This window comes from Lissotriton helveticus, chromosome 2_1 (genome assembly GCF_964261635.1).
Source record: "Lissotriton helveticus chromosome 2_1, aLisHel1.1, whole genome shotgun sequence".
NCBI classification, from domain to species: domain Eukaryota; kingdom Metazoa; phylum Chordata; class Amphibia; order Caudata; family Salamandridae; genus Lissotriton; species Lissotriton helveticus.
This window is the reverse complement of record NC_136059.1, coordinates 304,010,514-304,027,850: the sequence shown is the minus strand read 5'-3', so window position 1 is coordinate 304,027,850 and position 17,337 is coordinate 304,010,514. Positions and strand designations below refer to the sequence as shown.

At 45.0% G+C, this 17,337-nt stretch overlaps 1 protein-coding gene across 24 annotated transcripts in view; it reads right to left on the bottom strand.

The window, feature by feature from the left end:
- NEDD4L (NEDD4 like E3 ubiquitin protein ligase) overlaps window positions 1-17,337 on the bottom strand; it is a 1,578,130-nt gene that overhangs the window by 304,899 nt on the left and 1,255,894 nt on the right. For all 24 annotated transcript variants that reach the window (XM_078674880.1, XM_078674887.1, XM_078674878.1 and 21 more), the window contains one exon: window positions 16,034-16,231. In XM_078674880.1, coding sequence (XP_078531006.1) covers window positions 16,034-16,231 — 198 coding nt within the window. The remainder of the gene's footprint in view (window positions 1-16,033; window positions 16,232-17,337) is intronic.

Genomic DNA, 17,337 nt, shown 5'->3' with positions numbered 1-17,337 from the left:
CACCAAGGCTCTGGCTGAACCGTGGCCAGGTGCCTTGGGCTCACTGTAGAGGAGTCCATCCTCCCAGTAAATCTGGTAGCTCCCTTCAATGTTTCCCGCTGCCTGGGCGTTGGCCTGTTGCCGCAGCCCCTCGAGAGTAGGACACTCTTTCTGAGCTTTGCAGAACTCTTCCCGGGAAGGACCTCCCTCCACATGCCATTCAGTTGGGATGGGTAGGTTTTCCAGGGAAGCAACATTCTCCCCGGTGGACTCCAGATCCACCTCCGCAGGTGGTCCAGCTGTCTCACTAGGTGGAGATGTCGAGGCAGGGTCCTCCGGCCTCCTGTCCTTCTCCTCTCTGGCAGCCGGCTGGGCCATTGTTCCAGGCTCCAGCGTCAATGAACTCCCCCTTCGGGCAGTCGCGGACCTTGTGCTGACACAAGTCCAGTCAGGGGGTCCCAGCATCTCAGAGTGAGTCTGGTACTCCACCCTCCTCCAAGCATTGTGCTCCATATCATTCCCTAACAGGCAGTCAACAGGCACGGCAGGGCTTACGGCAACTCGAAGTGGACCTGCAACCCCTCCCCACTCAAAGGGAACCTCAGCCACAGGGTAGTGGCCCAATCTGCCGTCAGCCATTACGGCGGGATGGAGTACATCTGGGATGACCTGCTCTGGAGACACCAGCTGACTCCTTACCATAGTCATGCTGGCTCCTGTGTCTCTCAGAGCCTCCCCTCTACGGCCATTGATGGTGACCCACTGCTCATACTTAGTAGTATTAGAGGGCAGCTGGGTCTTGGGAACCATCTCCTTATCTCCCAGGGACACTAAGGTGACACCCGCCCGCTCCCCTCCATTAACCAAAGGTATCTCCTCCCCGAGCACTACACTAGTGATTCCCGGGGCTTTTCCTCCAGTGGGAGGGGGTGGTCTTTTTGGGCATCTCACATCTCCTTTATAGTGTCCCACACCACCACACTCAAAACAATGAACAACCCTTGGCTGCTGGCTTTGGCCAGGGGTAGGGTTGCGAGGGGGGTTACTCTTGGGGATGAATCCTCTGCCCCTTCCTTGCGAAGTATTTTGTGGCCCTTTTGAGAACTCCCTCTTAGTTTCCCCTCCCTCTTTCCTCTGGGGGGCGCCCTGTCCTTGCTTCTGGGAATTCCCTCCAGTCCCCTTAGTCGACACCCGGGTACTAACCCAGATGTCTGCCTCCTCAGCAAGCTTCCTGGGGCTGGTCAGCTTGCTGTCCACCAGATGCTGTCTTAGTTCGGGAAGACACTTCTCAAGTAGGTGTTCCTTGAGTATGACGTCATATAGTCCCTCATAGTCTCCTACTTCGCTGCCTCTTACCCAACCCTCCAGGGCCTTCCTGGAGTAGTCCAAGAAATCTACCCAGTTTTGCGTGCCCAGCTTGTAGCTGCCCCGGAACTTTTGCCTATATTTCTCAGGGGTCAACCCAAACTTCTTGAGCAGCGCTGATTTCATAGCCGGATAGTAGGTCTGTTCACTCTGGTCAAGAGCCAACAAAGTATCCCTGCCAGTGGGGGGCATGTATTTGTATAACCCACCTCCCCAGTGGACTTCCAGAATCCCATGGGCCCTTAGCGAGACCTCGTAGGCGGCTAGCCACTTAGCAATGTCGTCACTGGGTACATAACAAGCCATAATATCTTTTGGTAGGTACGGTCTAGGTTCTTTGATGTTGGTCTGGGTATCGCTGCCACCATTCTCTGATTTGGGGGATCCTCGGTTTAGGGCTTGTAAATCCATCTCTTTGATGGTTCGCTCATGCGCCAACCTCCTATCCTCCCTTTCCATGTCCATCCTGGCTAGTTCTATTTTCAACCTCCTCTCCTCCCTCCTATCTTCCAGCTCGGCTTCGGTTAAGCCCCTGTCTGAAACGCTGCTGCTTGCCCTTGAAGGTAGCCTGGGACCTGTCAGAAGATTCCCTCTCCCCATTTGGTTCAGCAATGCAGCCTCAGTAACAGTGTCCCCATCACCCACTTCCGTTTCTGGTTCCTCCCTTAGACGAGCTTCTAACCATGCCCTTATGCTTGTCAGCAACTCTCCTTTCTTGGCACCTTTATTAAAAAATACCCCGTTCTGCTGACACCAATCCCTGAGTTGGGCCACAGTATTGGCTTCCAGCTCTTTAAGATTCACCTCCAGCTTTGCCATGGTATAAAATTACTCACAGGAGAAAACCACGAAGTGACCTGAGGTTAACCTCCACCCACCTCCAGAAATAAATTTAGAAAAAACAAAAATTAGATTAGGAGGGCCGCAGGGAGAAAACTCCAGGTGGGGTCCCGTGGTTGGCACTGCGTTACTACTAAGTGAGTGTAAGCACAAATCCGTGATCCCACCGCTGAAACACCAATTATGTTGGACCTAGATTACCCAAGCCTACATATGGTAGCTTGGCACAGTAGTGGTCTACAGCTAACTCAAGGCGTTGGCTAAGTACTTACAAGTCTCACCCACAGTAACACAGTGATGAACCACTAAAATAAAGACACAACACCTCTGTTTGGAAAAATACCGTTACCTTTTATAAAAAATAATATGTCTCTTTGGATTCAAGTTATACAAGATACAACATTAGTTTCTTGCAGGAGAAAACATTCCACTTTTACTTTAAGAAATTACTTTTCACTCCTCAGCTGTGGAAAAAGGACAATAAACCACATTCTTTTGTCAATGGTACAGTAAAGCATAAGGGTAACTCTTTGGTTGGTTAAGAGAATCTCATTAGCTTCACACTCTGTAAGGTTACCTCACATTATTATACAATGACACATTACTCCACCAATAAATCTACTGAAAAGAAGATGCAGACTGTTAGTGCAATACGTTTTTACAGGTTCATTAATAGGTACTTTACCCCACAGCACTTAAGCACTGCCCAACTCAACAGCAAGACCTGAATGTAGATCTTCACTGTATGACCCACCAGTTATGTGCTAAAAGGAAAGACACAATAATATTAGTAAGGTTCCTCTCCCTCTGATTGACAGGCACACCTAGCTGGTAGAGAATCTACTTCTTCACTTATCACTAATCTGTAGGGGATTTTACCCAGGAACCCTGTGGTTCCCTGCACCATTTCCACCTTTCTTTTCTGAGTCAGATATCGGATAAGTTTTATTCTATGTTATTCAGTTCACTAACTCGTTTTCCTCGAGTCAGGTTCCCCTTGACAAGTCAGTCACTTGCGTGGGTCGTAGCCCCACTGTTCTGCTTCATTCACCTGGCTCTGCCGCCTCCCGTTCCCACGCTACCCGGCTTACTTGTGAGGTTGGGGGCGTGTCGCGGGTGTTTCCTCTACACGCGCTGGAGCCCGGTAACCGACGGGCTGAAGGGGGGAGGCAGGGAAGGCTTTCCCGGCTCAGGGCTCCCTACCGAGTCGTCCGTTGTGGCGCTTCTGCCTCCTCTGAGGGGATCGACCTCCTGGAGCTCCGACGCGGCACTCCTCAGCTGGCGCGATGACTTTCCTTCCGCTGGCACTACTCGGCGGAGCATGCGCGGAAGCGCTCGTTCCTCTTCCGCCTCGGCGCACCTGCTCCCAGGAAGGACGCTGTTCTCCACAGGGACGCTGCTCGGTCTCTTCTGGGCCTGCTCGATCCTAGGCCCCTCCTGCCTCGCAAAAGCGTTCAGTCGCTGGTCATGCGCGGAAGCGCCTACCTCTTCGTGTGACGCGGCCGGTGCCCCCGGGGTCCCGACGCCGATCGGAGCAGCGCCACTGCTTCTCCTCAGGCACTTCTCACTCCGGCTTCACAGGAAGGATGTGCACACACGGCGACCTCGCTCTTCAGGGTGCTAAGGTGCCACAGACGCCCACCTTCACTACAGCTACTCCACGACACCGGTGAGCACAGCGCTGGGTATTGACAAGCAGGAATACCCCCAATTAAGGGTGTTCTGAGTGGTTTTACTGGGGCTCTGAGATAAAAGGATCTTCTTCCTCCAGTAACTCGATTTCCTTGTCAGTAGTTGTTGTCTTGATAGAGGGATCGGTCAAAGGCTGAAGGGGGAACAATCCTCTGAAGTAACTGTCAGCCTCAGTGACAAACTAGCTGCTCTCAGTGTGTCCACCTCCTCTCACCACTGCCTCACTCCTCTACTCTGGGGTCAGCACAAAATGGCTGCTGGTCACTGGCCTTATATAGGGTGGCCTGAGACCTGCAGAAGTCTCTAGTCAATTCTAGAAAGTTCCCTAATGTTATCCTATGGACCTGTCCTCCAGTAGTGTCCGTTATGGCAGTTGGTGGACACCATCTTAGGTTTCTGGAGATCCCTAGATTTTCAAGGGGGCTGACTAGGCCTCACAGGTTATGAGGGAAAAATGGCGTCATCGCCAAGGAACACCTAGCCCCCTGACAGCATTAAAAAATTCCTGATGGACATATGTAAAAATAAAAATAGAAACTCTGGGAGGCTAAGGGGGACAAAAATAAATAATAATGGTTAGAGTCTCTCCAGAAGCAGACAGGTCTAACAGAGGGATTCAAGGATCAGCTGTTTTTTTTATTAAAGTGCTCTGCAAGTTTGTTACACCGTATGCAAGAGGGGTCTGAAACTGATGTAGGAGCGGGGGCTTGAAGTAGCTTTTTGATGATATTAAAAGTTTCTTTGGATGAGTTGGATGCGGCTAAGATTCTGTTCTCATAGTAGGATGCTTGTGCTTTCCTAAGTTGTTTTTTGTCGGCAAGAATGGCGAGTCTATAGTTCTGTTTTTTAGAGGTAAGAAAATCTCTCCTCCAATGTCTTTCCTTCACTTTACATTGTTGTTTCAGGGTGCGTAATTCTGGGGTAAACCAAGGGGCATTTCGTGGGACCGCCGTCTCCTTTATTTTGATTCTGGGAAGGACCATGTTGAGTGACTCTTCGATCCAGTTGAGAAAGTCCTCATTGGCTTGTATTGGGCATTGGTTTAAGCTGGGTGTGGTCTTTTCCAGCTCCTGAAACCATTCCTCTATGGGGAGTTTATTTCAGGGGCGGCCTAGTGTCCAGGATGGTTGTATTGTGCGTCTGGGTGACTGTGGTGACCAGAGCAGGCTTACCAGAGAGTGATCTGTCCAAGGTAGGGGGATAGGGTCGATACCCTTAAGGCCGGGCAAGCTAGAGAACACTTGGTCCAGAAGGTGACCTCCGGTGTGCGTGGGTGTGTTAACTTTTTGAGAGAGATTGAGAGAAAGAAGATCTCTGGTCAGCTCACCAGCATTAAGAGCGAGAGGCTCATTGAAATGGAGATTAAAGTCTCCCAAGATTGTAAAATTAGTCGATGCACTGGCTAGGTTGATAGTGGCCTCCAGCACGGAGTTGTTGAATGACCCTATTGGCCCAGGCGGACGATAGATCAAAATGCCTGTGAGGGCAAGATGTGGGGAGAATACTATGGAGAAATGGGCATTTTCACAGTCTTCGAGGGGGGAGCCCAGTAGGCGGCAAGTGAACTGATCCTTGTAAGCAATAGCGATCCCAGCCCCTCGACCCTTGGAGCGGTCCACTCTTTGTAACAAATAGCCAGGGGGAAGGGCTTGCGCAATGTCTGGCTCAGAGCAAGGGGCGAGCCAAGTTTCTGTAAGGAAAAGCACGTCAGGGTCTTGGTCTCCGAGTAGCATCCAGATTTCTGCAGTGTGTTTAGACAGAGATCTACAGTTGAGAAGTAGGAGACTGAATTCAACCTTAGCCGGAGTTGGGATGGGATTTTGAGGTGTAAAATTGTGTCTACAGGTAGAACATTCGTTTGGGATCCTATCTGGGAGGAAGATTTTCCCACAATGAGTTTTTGGGAGGTTATTCAGATTCCTAACGTCAGTGCTGCTATAAGTGTAACGGTCTGGGGCAAGTAGTGCAGGGGTCTGGCCCCTGGTCCCTGCCGGGCGCAGACGGGCCCGCCCCTGGCACACCTTCAGGGCGCCAGCGGCGTGCACATTTAGTTGATTGCGACTACCTGCGTTCAACCACTAGAGTGCTGACCCGGTGATGGCAGAGCGGAAGTGAGTGAGAAAGCCCCGATCCCCTAGAGCTCTGAACACGGCTCTCTTTCCCCGAAGCACAACACAGAGTGAATAAAATCACATTCAATAATAAAAGACTTTAGCACAATTTAAAAGTAAAACGTTTTTGGGCAATTCTGAATTCTTATACCAAGACCGCACTGACCTGCAGCCGCACCCGCACGCGAGTGTTCTGCTTCCGGCCTGTGTCGGTTCTACCAGTCTATCCAGGGAGTAAAGCACACACAAGGTACCCCCACCGTCCCCCTCACCACCACCACTTCCTGTTGTGGACTGAATAACTTGAGCCCTGATTACTTTGGACTGAGTTTTCTTAAAGGGGCAAGTGGCCCCTCAAGGGTGGGCTTATGCTTGGTGCATAGGACACCCACAGCTAAGCAATGTTCTCAAATCCTTGGCCTCATTACCGTGGAGCAGCCTCCCGAGAAGACCAGGGCACACCAGGTAACTACTGCTCAGGCCTGTGAACAGCAATGTTTAAAATAAGCCGCAGATAGAGGAATGATGGACTCTGCAGAAATAAAAACAAAATTGAGAACATTTGGAGGACCAAATTGGAGGAGATCAAATTGGAGGACTTCAAGATAAGTCTAATATTGCAAGGAGGGTGACTGGACTTTGAACCTTTCTATGCACACTTTAAAAGTGAAAGATAAAATATGCAATACATTTCAGCCATGTGCATTTAAAACCATTACTTGCTTTGAAGAGCAAATGGACTGCATCAAAAACTCAAGGACCTGGATTGAGGTGCATCCTGGGGCCCTTCCTGAGGACAATGAATCAAATCTATAAGCACTATAAAACATCTGTAAAGAGACTGCCTTGAAAAAAACGATTAATTACAAGGGTCAGTATATCCCGTTTGTTCTCAGACTTGGCTCTTATGACTGCGGCTAGATGGTAGAAGTTGCAGCAATCACAGAAGCAAACACTGTGAAAGGGGACCCAGGTATTGAATCTGTATCTTGCCCGGCTTTAAAGAGTGAAGGGGGCTTGATGTATTTTTTATCAGGTCAAGTCTGTCAAGGCCTACCTGAGCCTCTTCGATGGTGGAGCATCAAGACATGGCAATACCCCCGCTTAAGACATGGAGGACACAAAAGAGACTTGTGTGCTGAGTGACATGTAATGTTTGGTACTGGACTTAAGTTATCCATGTGGATTTCCTCCCTGCTAAACCTTCTGCTATAAGGAAAAGATGATGATTCTAGATTAAATTATGGCCTCTAGATAAGCAACAGGCGGACAGTGCCATGTCCAGCCGGCCTGGAATTAAAGAGATTTGTCTATTCCTTTATTAATGAACCAACTTAGAGGAGACACCCAACAACCTGGCTTGGAGCCTACATTGCCCACTTTCTTAAACAAGCTCCTGTTTGCCTGATAAAAGGCGCAAGAAAATGTTGAATTTTCAAGAAAGGTTTACCAGTAGCCTTACCTGATGCCTAATCTGGTCTTATAAAAATTCAGTCAGGTTTGCTCATTTACCCCAGTCTCACCTTTTCTGAAATGCAGTTTTCCAAGGACAAAATTATGGCTATGCTGACTTTCTATTACAGCGACTGACCCCGCTGACTATGTAAAAATGGATCGCTATTTTAACTTCTTCCGTCATATAGAGTTAATGCATTTCTTTATAGACATTTTGGTTTGAATCTAACGTTCTGGTAACAGGATTTCCAGTTTAAATAGTCTGCATCAACCAGCAGCAGCCTCACAGGGAAGTCTTTAGTTAGGATAAAACTACTATAAGGTGAGCAAAAACACTTTGGAGATTTGGTGATTTGTGCTGGTGCATCAAAGAGAATTTATTTCGGAACACGGGAACAGAGCCACAGGCCCGTGTTATGTGTTCTAATTGATCAAAACCCTCTTCAAATTTAAATTGCTACTTTTCATGCTGCAATAACCAGGATTGTGGTGAGCTCAAATTCAAAATTAATCCAATTGAAATAACTATGTGCATTTTTCTGCATGTTTCAAAAACAGATGACACAAACTTCTGAAATATAATGATATTTTGTTTCTAAGCATTGTCCTGTTAATTATACAAGAGACCGAAACATCGATGTCTGTCCACTACTTACTTGTATGAAACCACTTTGGCTTTTGTCAACACACAAATAGTTTTGTAATCCACAGAATCCATCTTGGTCAAGCTATACCCTTGCAAGAGTGAACCAACAGTACTTTTGGCCCTATCTGTGGACTTGATGGGACAATTCTGGGTTATTATTCTGCAGGATGTTGAAATTTGTGCAACACCTTATTTCTGTTGTTCTTTCACCATTTAGATAAAAATATTTTCTTGGTTGCACCAAAGTGTTTAATTATTTTCTTCATCACTTTGATGCTCAGTACTAAGAGATCTATATGTATATATTGTTGATCAAATCTATGTATAATTCATGATTTAGGGTTTGAATGATTCCCTTGTATTCTTTTGTTATTTGGCATCAATGAGAAGTCAAGGACGTTTCTGGTCGGCTTACATGGAATATTCTGAAGGGAATCTTGAGAGTACTGGGCTAAAGAATTTACAAAAGTCTCCAGCCCTACCAATTCCAAGCCACCACCCTTTAATTGTGGCAATTGATTTCCTACAATGGCTGTCTAACGAGAAAGGTCTTAATAACAATAGCATGTGAGCTGCTGCCTGTTTAAAATAAAAAAAGATTCACTACAAAAGGATACATTTACTATGGAATTATCTGAATCTGGACGAGAGATGGGTTGCTCATGCCCACTAAGAGAAGCTAGATAAGGCAAGAGTGAAAGCACAAGAAAAAAGCAGTATTTAGATCATACCTAAAGACCCAGAACTACAGGATATCTGGCAAGACGGGCAAGAGACAAAAGGGAGGGGTTTGGGGCAGGAGTGGGGGGGGAAGAAGGGGAGGGAATTACACTGGAAAATATCAGAAGCTTTACGGCCAATGCAACTGGCAGTAGAGAAACTTATCTACCTGGGCCCTGTGCTAGATTCATGGAAATTTGTCACGAAGGGCTGGCAGAACAAAAGCAGGCACACTGGAGGCAATCAGACTCCCAGTGGGTCAAATAATCAAAATCACGGTGCTATGCATAGTCCTCAAAATGTATTGGAAAATTTGCCCAAAATGCATCCAAAAGATGGCCTTATACTTGATGCAAAGTCCTGAAATGCAAACCTGCTCTCTCCATCCAAATTGAACCTCATTAAATTCACGCCCACCAAAGCACTCAAGCTCTGGAACAACTTCAGTCCCCACTTAAGCCTAACAGCATTTAAAAGATCTGAGGGTTTGCATATTTAATTAGTCAGTCAGTCAAGGCAATGTTTATTTAGACCTTGGTCTTTAAACAATAGTAAAATCAATTACAGTTAAAACATTCCACAGCACAATTTATACATTCTTCAACATTAGAAACTAATACATTTAGATGGAGTAACAATAGTGCCAAAACTACATAGGGCGACATCCCTAGAAGCAGCAGCACCTCTTCCCTCAGCACCCATGGGACCTAGCTTAATCATAAACACCATTCATAAGACCACTAGCTTGTTTCCAATATTCCATCCCTAACTGGGTAGCTCCCAACCCAAGGAGTACCTTTTGCCTCAATTCACAAGTAGAGTGAATCTGCGATTAAATGACAAAGATGGTGCAATACAACACATCTGATGAATACACTAACTGGTCTTCATTAGCAATGGAGTGTGGTGCATATCAACATGCTGTTTAAGTAGCATAAAGAAAGCATGCATACATCATTTTGTATAGCAAATATGGCATGGCTGGACCAACATTCTTGAAGGATATAGCTGAACACAACACTTTTCATCCTCAGTGTGCTGTGCAATCATTTTAGACTCTTGCACCTGTGGCAACGACCTTATAAGAACACACAAAGCATTTGCATTAAGTTGTATGGTAGAAACGACCTAGGAGTGCCACCAATTCACATCCGGTACAACACAGGGAGACACCCTTAAAATACTGACAGACCACAAAAAGACAGGGTTCTACTAAAGTAACCCAGTTCTTCTTACCTTTGTACTTGGCATGGTACGTCTTTCATATTCATGGTCTGTGTATGAAGGACGAAGAGCGCAGTTTCCTAGATAATGATCGCTCTGCCTAGCAAACACTTGAGTCAGCAAAGGAGGGAAGGTTAACCTAGCACTTGCACAGAGCAAGCAGCAGATGCAGGTCGATAAACAGAGACATGGTGCCGCCTGGCAATAAGACTGAATATTGCCTTTCTAACTAGGTACTCCACTCCACAAATCAACTACTTATGCAATGAAATATGAGAAGAGGAACCAGTTCCAATCCTACATAGCAGGAATGTCAGATGTAGTTCCAGGAGGGCCAGATCTGTGCCAAATGCTCAGGTTATCCATACTTTCATTACAACAAATCCAAATGTAACTCGTTTGCATAGTTAGTGGTTGTGCTGAAAATCTGGCATGGATTCGGCCCCATGGGACCTGCACCAGTCACTCCTATACTACAGGGTGCCGTGAGGCGGAGAGAGTGAGAGAAGTGTAGGTGCCCCAGGAGCTGAAGCCAGGACTCCATCACCAGAGCAGGATCGATTAAATCTACAAGTAGGTAATATGAAGCAGATCCATACAGGTGCATATAACATATTGGTTAGTGCATGCATATAACATGATACTGGTTATTGCACACACTTGCAGGAAGAAATGGCTACAAACATCACCCAGTTAGGAAAAAAAAGAGGCAGCTTAAGGAAACTGCCACAAGTGGATGATACCAAAGAAAACAAATATACGAGTGGTTGGGAACATAGGGAACGTATTCCCTGATGAAGCCGACGTGGTGGTGGACTAGGCCGGGAGTTCGAGCACACGTGGCCCCATCATTATCACAACACACCTCTATAAACAAGACGTGTGCTATTTAAGCTCCAGTCCAGCTGGCATCCTCGGCACACTACAGGAAACATCAGGGAAGGCTGGCTATCGGATAGTCTTACTGGGCAGCCTCGGGTTACCAGCATCATAGCTCACCCTGGCAGGTCCCGCTGGCTCCAGCCTGGAAGCCAGACATGCTTACACATTAACTCTTTAGGTCCTAGGTTTTCCACTTCATTGCGGGAGCTGGGAAATATTTATACAATTACCAAGCATCAATGCTAATTTAGTATGGTTTTCTGAATAACTGCAGACAGGAATGGGTCTCCGCTGCAGATGAAGAAACAAAAGCAGGGCGAGATGTGTCTAGATGCTAAGTGTTTGTCCAGATGTGCATTTTAACACCAAGCGGATCTAAGGCTGGCATAATTACCGCTGCCTAATTAGCCTCAAGGCGCTGTCACTTTGTGTCTGCGGTAAATTAATAATGTAGAGTGTATTTTCCAAGACAAGCCTTTGATCGGTGAAGGGGCGAGGATTAATAATAAAAAAAAACTGCACGGCTAACTGAACCAAAAACCAATTTGCATGTGAGACGGCTGAATATAAAGGGTAAACAGGTTTTGTGGAGAATCAAATTCTTGTTATAGGCTCAATAATAGCGCTGCGATGCCTAACTAAAGGCAGACTGTGCGCTACAGAAACGAATGACAACCGAGAGGGCATGTGAGAACAAGTGGCGGGAGCTATAGATATTAGCACGGGCACATTCGCTGATAGCGGGCATGCACTGTAGAACAACACACTTATGTCGATGAAAACGAAAAGAAATGGAGGCCAGATTTTGTAAACTGTTTAAGTTCTACCACAACTGTCTACCACCTCTACTTTCGGCGGTGTACCGGTCCTGGATTATCAGCCTGATAGGGTGTAAACAGCCCAAAACCAGAATGAATGCTCCACGCTGCTCACCGTAGCTAGGCCTGCTCTTTGCAGCGGCCTGGGAGAGACAGCCGTTTGTGGATGTGAAGTACTTCAGCATGGAATTCTTCCAAGTGTGATGTACACTCCACTTGTTCAATACACTCCAGTTGCCCAGCACCACCTCGGAGTAATGAGGCTATCAAGGGAGACATCTGTGTTTAAACGGGCGGCGCCACCACCTTTCCGTTTCAGAGAAGGGGACAGGCCAGCAGAGACAGCGGAGCCAGACACTGCAGGGGGCAAGGACCATCACGTGCTCAGTGGGGTGGATTTATTTTCTAAGAAGATCCCAGGTTTGCAGAGCCAGGCTCTGCTTGAGGCTGGGACAAGGTATACACTCAAAGGGGTGGATTTATTTTCAAAGAAGGTCCCAGGTTTGCAGAGCCAGGCTCTGCTGGAGGCTGGGTCAAGGCATACACTCAAAGGGGTGGATTTATTTTCAAAGAAGATTCCAGCTGGAGGCTGGGACAAGGTATACACTAAAAGGGGTGGATTTATTTTCAAAGAAGATCCCAGGTTTGCAGAGCCAGACTCTGCTGGAGGCTGGGACAAGGCATACACTCAAAGGGGTGGATTTATTTTCAAAGAAGATCCCAGGTTAAGAGCCAGACTCTGCTCGAGGCTGGGTCAAGGCATACACTCAAATGGGTGGATTTATTTTCAAAGAAGATCCCAGGTTAAGAGCCAGACTCTGCTGGAGGCTGGGTCAAGGCATACACTCAAAGGGGTGGATTTATTTTCAAAGAAGATCCCAGGTTTGCAGAGCCAGACTCTGCTGGAGGCTGGGACAAGGAATACACTCAAAGGGGTGGATTTATTTTCAAAGAAGACCCCAGGTTTGCAGAGCCAGGCTCTGCAGGAGACCTGGGCCTGGTATGAGCTCAGTTTTCAGATAATGTGCCCAGGCCAGGGGCATGTCTAATAAACATTTTTTGTAATATTAGCCTGCTAAGGAATGCATGTGCATTAGTTGTTTTTAGGCCTTTAACGTTTAAATGAGTCGGTGAAAGCTGAATGCACCGTTGATGAAAGGAAATCAGTGACAAGTTGGCCCCTATCGGTCACAAGGTTTATGGTATTTTTAAGCACCAAACCAGTGATCCATCATCAACTGTTATAGCAATGGGCAACATTTGTGTGTCTAATTAAAAGAGGAACAACACCCGAACCGGTAAATTGAGTGAAACAGAAGTAAGGACTGAAATTCACACTATATGTAAATATATCCCATAAAAATAAACAGTGGTTCACTGTATTTTGCGTACTGTTCAGTAGTAAATTTTACATTTCAAATTTCAATATAGCGACAGTGACTAAAAGTGATCCGCTCTACTGGGATGTTGGTGACTCTACATCCTAGATATTTGGGAAATAGTGACTCATGATTCTTGATGAAAACATTGGTAAAAACGTACTGTGATTTTAATACTATTTTCTATTTTCAAGAGGAATTAGAAAATCTTGCCCAAGGAGCGTTTGAGAAAATTAGTTGTAAGTAATAAATATGAAACATTTCATTCCTCTGTGTACCTCAGAAAAGTTGTATAATTGAAAGATCAGTGAGTTGTGGGTCATCTGTAAGAAACATCAGAAAATGGTATATACATCTGTTAAAGGTATGATGATTTAATGAGTTTGGTCAAAATGTATTGGTATATGAAGGCTCCTTTCAGTTGGGCTGAGGTTGTCACCAAAGATGTTGTGGTAGGTTGAATGTACAATGGTGCCGTTTATAGCACAGTTGACCACTATTGTTTTGAAACCCTGCGAGGATCTAACACCATTTTATGCCAAGGTCGTTGCGCAGTCTTATATAATTCGACAGTTACCACTATTTACATGTTTCCAAAGTGATTAATTTATGCTCTTCAAGAATACACACTGCCTCCAGGGCATACTTTTCAAATTGTATATTGACCTAGAACACCCTCTTGATATTCATGGGTGTTGCAGTTGATAATCAGCGGTCAATGCAGGTTTGTAACTTGTGTGCCATTCACTTGAAATTGTGGAGAAAGCTTTCCTGCTTGACATTTCCTTAACAGACCCAAGAACAATCAGGAGGGTGGATGACTCGTTCCCTCTTGATATACAACGGTATCATTTTTACTATGTTATTGTTCACCATCTGCTGACTGCTTGAAACCCAGTTAAGAAGCGTTGATGTCATTGTGAAATTGAGAAGTTGTGATTGTTTATTAACATGGGTCAGTTGTGAGCTCTGATAATCAGCTAGATGTTCAGTTTTCTATCTAACGTGTTCTGTTGGATGTTGACTGTTTTTAGTAGAATGTACAATATGTCTCGCCTTTGGGACCTTATAAGTGTTTAGCCATGCAGCGGTTGATATTGTTGCACCAAGGATTGTGCTGCATAACTAAATACTTATAAGGTCCCAAAAGCGAGACCTATTGGCTATGCACATGCTTGTTTTCAGTGACTTTGAGCCATGCTGTAAAGCACAGTTCGCGCTGTGGCAAGACGGATGATGAAGCAAGAGCTCCAATACCATTGGATTGTGCAAAAAACAAGTGCTGTTCATGTTTTAATAACTTTTTTAAGAAATACACTTGTTATTTACACGTGTGAGCATTTTAGTGGTATGTGTGTATGCGTACCAGGGAGATTGCCTGAAAACCCAAGTACTCCAGTGGAAAAAAAGAGAAAAATAGCTCTGTAAACCAGGAGTAGTGCAAGGAGACATGTACTTGGTCCATGAGCTATAGAAGGGCCAAACACAAGAAGAGAGAATGACGGCCGCACGCCATGATGAATGACATCGAAGAAAATTACAGCAACGCTGATGTTTACCAATGGTTGGAGATGGGTGGCATGTAAGTCCACAGATAGAACACAACACGTCTCATCGAGACAGCACATGCGCTATCTAGCAGAGACCTAAAAACAGCACAAGGACAAATTCCATGATATCATATTACAGCCTACATAACTAAGAAATCACAACTTGCTGCCTCCAAGATTATGTTATAATAGTTTTGTATTACGAGACAACTGGGTCCTACTTAAAATCCCTGCCTAATGGTATATTATCCCTCTCCATGGACACAATACCTCGTGCCCAAGCTCTGGTTAAACATCCATTTCTAAAATGCCTCCAAGTGAGAAAAAAAGTGACTGATATAAATCATACATGCAGTGCCATCTTTCCCCGTTGTTGGGGCAGAAGCATAATGAGCCACTCATGGCTCCACTTCTCATAGACTATGGCCATTCCCACACATTGACAATTAGCATAGGACACTTAAATCGGGGATGTGCATTTTATATTACATCTTCTGCTTTGAATATCTAATGCATTCACACTAAAGTTGCTGTTCATTTATCAGCCATGACTGTCTCTTGAATACATGTACGAGCCAGGTGTTGACTAGTCATACCAGCAACAAATCAGTATTGACTCCTCTGCCATTTGGAAGATTTTGAAGGTCTCCTTTTAGCCCCTTCTTATGCTGTTAATCATGGTAAAAGTGAATCATCTTATAGTATGAATAACTGCATACACTGAAGTTGGCGGAAGCCACACATTCAACTATTCTCTGTGAAAATGGCCTTTTTAAGGTAAGCACTGTACATTAGAAGGATTCAATCTCTGTAGCTGGCTCGTCTGAAACCCACCCCATTCGACCTAAGAAGTCTTGCTTATAGTATTTTTTTCCTGAAAATCCATAAAACAATTGAACAAAAGTCATGTTTAGTTTCCTGCCAATTCCTGATGATAGCTAGTTGAACCATAAGGTCTAAGGCGTAAATTGGTGAAAACGCCATCTGCAGGTTTCATGGACCAAGGTTTCAATCCCAGGTTCTTTGCCCTGGGAATGTCTTGAACACATTAAATCATCATCTTGCCCTCAAAATTATCAGATTGCTAATTCTGGAGTGCTTTAAAACACGACTAAGATAGTGAATAGTTTCATTTTGACATCCTAAAGTTATTCAAATGCCTGATCCGGGTGTAAAAGTTCAAATGAAGATTTCAATTGCTACTACCACAAACTAAAATTCAGATCACTTAAAATATAGGATTTGCTCAGTGTGTGTGCAATAGCAATTAACACAAAACCAAAGATAACATCAAAACGGGTAAACCTAATTCATAATCAACAGACATACACATTAAATATTGAGTCAAAAAGTATTTTCACAATCAACTCACCCATGTTGTGGTCTTCGTATTATGATCGATGAAGAACGGCCTATTATTTGGAGCTATCCGCATCTCCCATCCAGGTGGTAAGAAGCTCTGGGAAACTTTGTGTTGTGGCTTTGGGGAATTATAAGGCGATAGCTGTGGTGTCTGTGGGTTGGATGAGGTATCCTTGAGAGTTCTGCGTGCTGGGAAGTCTTTTGCACCCTAAAATAATAGAGATCGTATCAATCAAGCAAATACCACCATTAACATAAGGGATGACAGCACCATTTCATGCCAGTGGTTCTACCAGTGAATACACAGTGTATGCTGAGATGTATCTGCTACCACAGTATGGTTTGTTTTGGTATGGCATGCATTATTTTCCATCGGAAGGTAATATCTCAGTCCGAAAGAAAGTGGACTAAGGTACAGGCACAAGATTCCTCAAACTAGCTTAAACATGGCTAGAGGTGGCTTAATTTGCAGCACAGAAAAGCTACAGAAAAATCCTAGATTGATTCTCTGTAGAACACCATCATTTTTTTTATAATAGTCTGCAGCAGCATTCTTCTACAGAAAACAAATATCTGAAACCTGCTCACGAAGAAATATATTAGGAGAGAAACGTAGAAAACATGGCAAGGATTGAATCCACACAGTGGTTCTAGAATTAACGGATGAGTGCCTCTCAGAAATGCTTTTGCATGCTGTCTTCTAACCAGAGAAGCAGACGAGTAGCTTGTTTCCCCAAGTCAAGGAAATAATTCAGTTCCTACCTGGGGCCTAAACCCGTGAGGACCAATAAGAGGATCAGGCTTTCTAGGCAGCACCGGAAGAGGGCACAGCTGCGACGTTTTGGACTTGCACATCTTTTACTCAGCAGAATTCGAGTTGATGTGATGATTCATTCTAAAACGACTATTCCACTTTACTTCATGCACTTTCATCCTCTTCTAGATTATCTGTATGCATTCTTTGGTGCTTAAAGAGGTTTTCCTACTGTTTCAATCGTCAGTTGTTAGACCTTTTTGTAAATTGTCTTGGAGCTTCAATGGGATTATTCCTTCTCCTAGATGGACATGGTATTTGCAATGGGAGAGGTGTACGAGGATGGAGAGGGACCAACATAAATGTATGTCATTCTATCCACATTTTAAAAGAGTTTGTTTAGTGCTCCTAAATTCAGATACATCTGATGGTGACCGATGTGCACCAAATGATAACAAAAAAAACCACCAATAACATTTGAGAATACAACTACAGAAAACCGATGCACATGTTCCAACACACAAGGCCTGGAGCTCTCTCTCCAGTAGCAGTTATTCTGA